This window comes from Salarias fasciatus (genome assembly GCF_902148845.1).
Source record: "Salarias fasciatus chromosome 7 unlocalized genomic scaffold, fSalaFa1.1 super_scaffold_4, whole genome shotgun sequence".
Lineage (NCBI taxonomy): Eukaryota > Metazoa > Chordata > Actinopteri > Blenniiformes > Blenniidae > Salarias > Salarias fasciatus.
The window spans coordinates 4,454,109-4,457,230 of NW_021941229.1; the positions used below are offsets into that span (position 1 = coordinate 4,454,109).

Below are 3,122 nucleotides of genomic sequence, written 5' to 3' on the forward strand. Positions count from 1 at the left end.
CGTGCGTGCCTGCGAGCTTGTGTGTGTACGTGCTTGCTAGCGTGTGCGTGTGAGTGTGTCAGAATGTGAGTGCATTTGGTTTAAGGACGAGTGATTTTGTGTGTGTGTGTGTGTGTGTGTGTGTGTGTGTGCATGTGTGTGTGTCAGTGTGAGTGAGTGGGTGTGAGTGTTGGGTTGGGGCGGGGGGGAGTGAGGTGGGAGAGGACAGGGTGGGAGGGGTGGGTCGGGGGGGGGTGGACGGGGGGGGGGGGGGGCGCTGATGATCTCGGGGTGCGTGGCCTCCGCCTGCGTGGGGTTTCTGCTCTTGGGCTCTTGGACCTTGGGCTCTCGGCTCCTGCCAGTCGTGGCTCCACGGGGCCCGGGCCCGGGGCTGCCGGGGTTCCCGGCCGGGGCTTTCCTCTGCCCCATTTCTGAACCGGAGCGGGGGCGTCTTCCTGGGGGAGCGGCTTGGATCCAGGCTCTGTGATGACCGCCGGCTGTCTGGGCTCTGAGGGCCTCTCTGGCCTGCTTCTGGCCTTCTAAGGGGTCAGAGCTCATATATGCATGATCACTATCACCATCACTATCACCACCATGTTTGCATGATCACGCTGATCTTTAATCACTCTTCACATACTTGGTTACCTTGTCTTCTTGTGGTGCTTAGAATAATGGTATTTGTAGTAGCCCTCTCTTGATGCACGCCCCGAGTTTACTACTAGTTACTACTAGCTATATTCTCAAAACAAAAAAAAAAAAAAGGTTTGTGGTGTCCTTGCATTTCCTTGCTTCCCTACACCTCCTTTTATTTTTGTGGCCTGGTCTGTTCACTACTATGGTTTGTCAGGGGAAAAAAAAAAATAATTTTTTTTTACACATATATATATATATATATATATATATATATATATATATATATATATATATATATATGTATATATATATATATATATATATATATATATATATATATATATATATATATATGTGTGTGTGTATGGTCCTGTCAGTTCTTGTGTTGGTTGTCGACTCTGTTTTGGTGTTGTCTAGATTGGGGTTTGGGATTGTTCTTGGTTGCGTGTGGTGCGTCGACAATACTGTTTTGCATTGTGAATTTGTACATAGGTTGTCTGGAGGAGATTCAGTCTCGTCCTGCTGCTAACATTAAAATCTGTTCGGATAGTAAAAGGCTACAATCATACTATATTGCACCCTCCAGCTGCCGAACAGGACAAGGGAAAAAAAAAAAGGTTCTGTTTCAGCTGTGACCAAAGGGCGGAGCCGGTAGTATAAAAGGAGGCAGAGCTGAGGAGGAGACATTCGTCCTGCTGCTTTCATCACAAGTTTTCTTTCCTCCGGTTTCTTTAGAGAACACTCTGCAGAGATGGTCATGAGGAGTCTGGTGTTTCTGCTGCTGCTGGCTGTGAGCAGTGCCAAAGTGTTTGAGCGCTGCGAATGGGCCCGAGTGTTGAAGAGTCATGGGATGGACGGATACCGAGGCGTCAGCCTGGCTGACTGTGAGTACAAATAGCTCTGAACGAACAACAAAATCATATATGACATGTGGGTCTCATGTTTTCTGAGAGGCATTTATGTTTAGAGGAAGTTAAAGTGAAATCTTGAAAATGAGGAATTACAGAGTTGGGTATTTCACAACTGACCATAAACACATTTCTCTTGTTACAACCTCCTGAGAGACAAAGGCGTAGTGAAACGTAGCATATGTACAGCTGTGGAGGCATGTAAGTCGTGAAAGTTAGAGATCAGCTACATTCTCAAGTGTTTCAGTGTCCAGAGTTGACAGCAGGTTTTTTTTCCTTCTGAAAGAGAAAGATTTGTCGTGTTAAACAGAGTCCAGGGTACAGCACAGATAAAAATCACTTTCTGAGGGTATTGTACAGTATCAAGGATGTTAATGGCAGCTGTAAACCAGACAGACTGAAAGACTTTGAGGATGGATACCAAACTTCCCACACAAGTTCTTGATGCCCAGTGCAACATGTTCTGCAGGGGTGTGCCTGTCTAAGTGGGAGTCCAGCTATAACACCAGAGCCACCAACAACAACCACGACGGCTCCACAGACTACGGCATCTTCCAGATCAACAGCCGCTATTGGTGCAAGAAGGACGGCTCCCCTTCAAGCAACAGCTGCAACATCAATTGCAACCGTCCGTGAAGAAACTCTTCATTTACCACTCTCTAAGACACCCGTTTTTCTTCTGATTTTGATAGCATATGATATTCTTCACATTTGTTTGCACGCTTTGTTTTCAAGAGGCTCTCAGATACAGTTTGGCGTTTGTGTATCTTGATCTTTATTTCTTGGCTTTTTGTGATAAAATGCCATGGACCCCTTTTTTTTTTTTTTTTTTTTTCTTTCCTGTTCTGGATTGTATCATCCAGTTATGCCAGTATCTGGATCAAATCAGTCCTGGTATTTTAGAAAAAGACATTGTGGAATGACATTTTACTTCCTGTTACTGTAATTCTGACAAAATTGAGATTGATCCAGAATACATGATTTATTTCGGATCGCTCCCAATTCTAATCACTTGTTCCTAATTTTAACATAATCCAGCACATTTTTGAGTTATGTTAGACATGTTATATGGACAAACTACCCCACTGAAAACGATCTCCTTGGCAGAGGTAATTATTGTATGACAAAGTTTGAAGGTCTGTGCTTCCCTCCACCCCTGAAGCCACACCACCTCAAGCTTTTTCAGTTTTGTTTGTTTTCATGACAGAGCTTCTGAGCGACGATGTTGCCGTGGCGATCACCTGTGCCAAGCGTGTGGTGAGGGATCCTAATGGCATCACAGCCTGGTAAGACCTGAGCATGTGGTAAACTCGCTGCTTTAACTTAACGTGCAGATGAATAAAACAACTCTCGGTTGTGTTTCAGGGTGGCTTGGAACAACCACTGTGCAAACCGGGACCTGAGCTCCTATGTGGCAGGATGTGGTGTGTGATCAGCTCCTGGAGTCCCAGCATGCTCTGCTGCAGGCCAACAAATGCTGAACACACTCTAATGCAGCTAATCAATTCTCATTATTTTTCAAATTGTACACCATCTGTCCTTAAATGTTCACGTTTGCTGAGGCAAATAAAAGGTCAACAAATAAAATCTGTGTTCAATCCA

At 44.9% G+C, this 3,122-nt stretch overlaps 1 protein-coding gene across 1 annotated transcript; it reads left to right on the plus strand.

Annotated features, from left to right (window-relative positions):
• The first annotated feature begins 1,310 nt into the window (after window positions 1-1,310).
• On the plus strand, window positions 1,311-3,122 carry LOC115383159 (lysozyme C-like). The gene is made up of 4 exons (XM_030085238.1): window positions 1,311-1,496; window positions 1,990-2,148; window positions 2,728-2,806; window positions 2,886-3,122. The coding sequence occupies exons 1-4, from the start codon at window positions 1,364-1,366 to the stop codon at window positions 2,950-2,952; spliced, it is 438 nt and encodes a 145-aa protein (XP_029941098.1). The 5' UTR covers window positions 1,311-1,363; the 3' UTR covers window positions 2,953-3,122.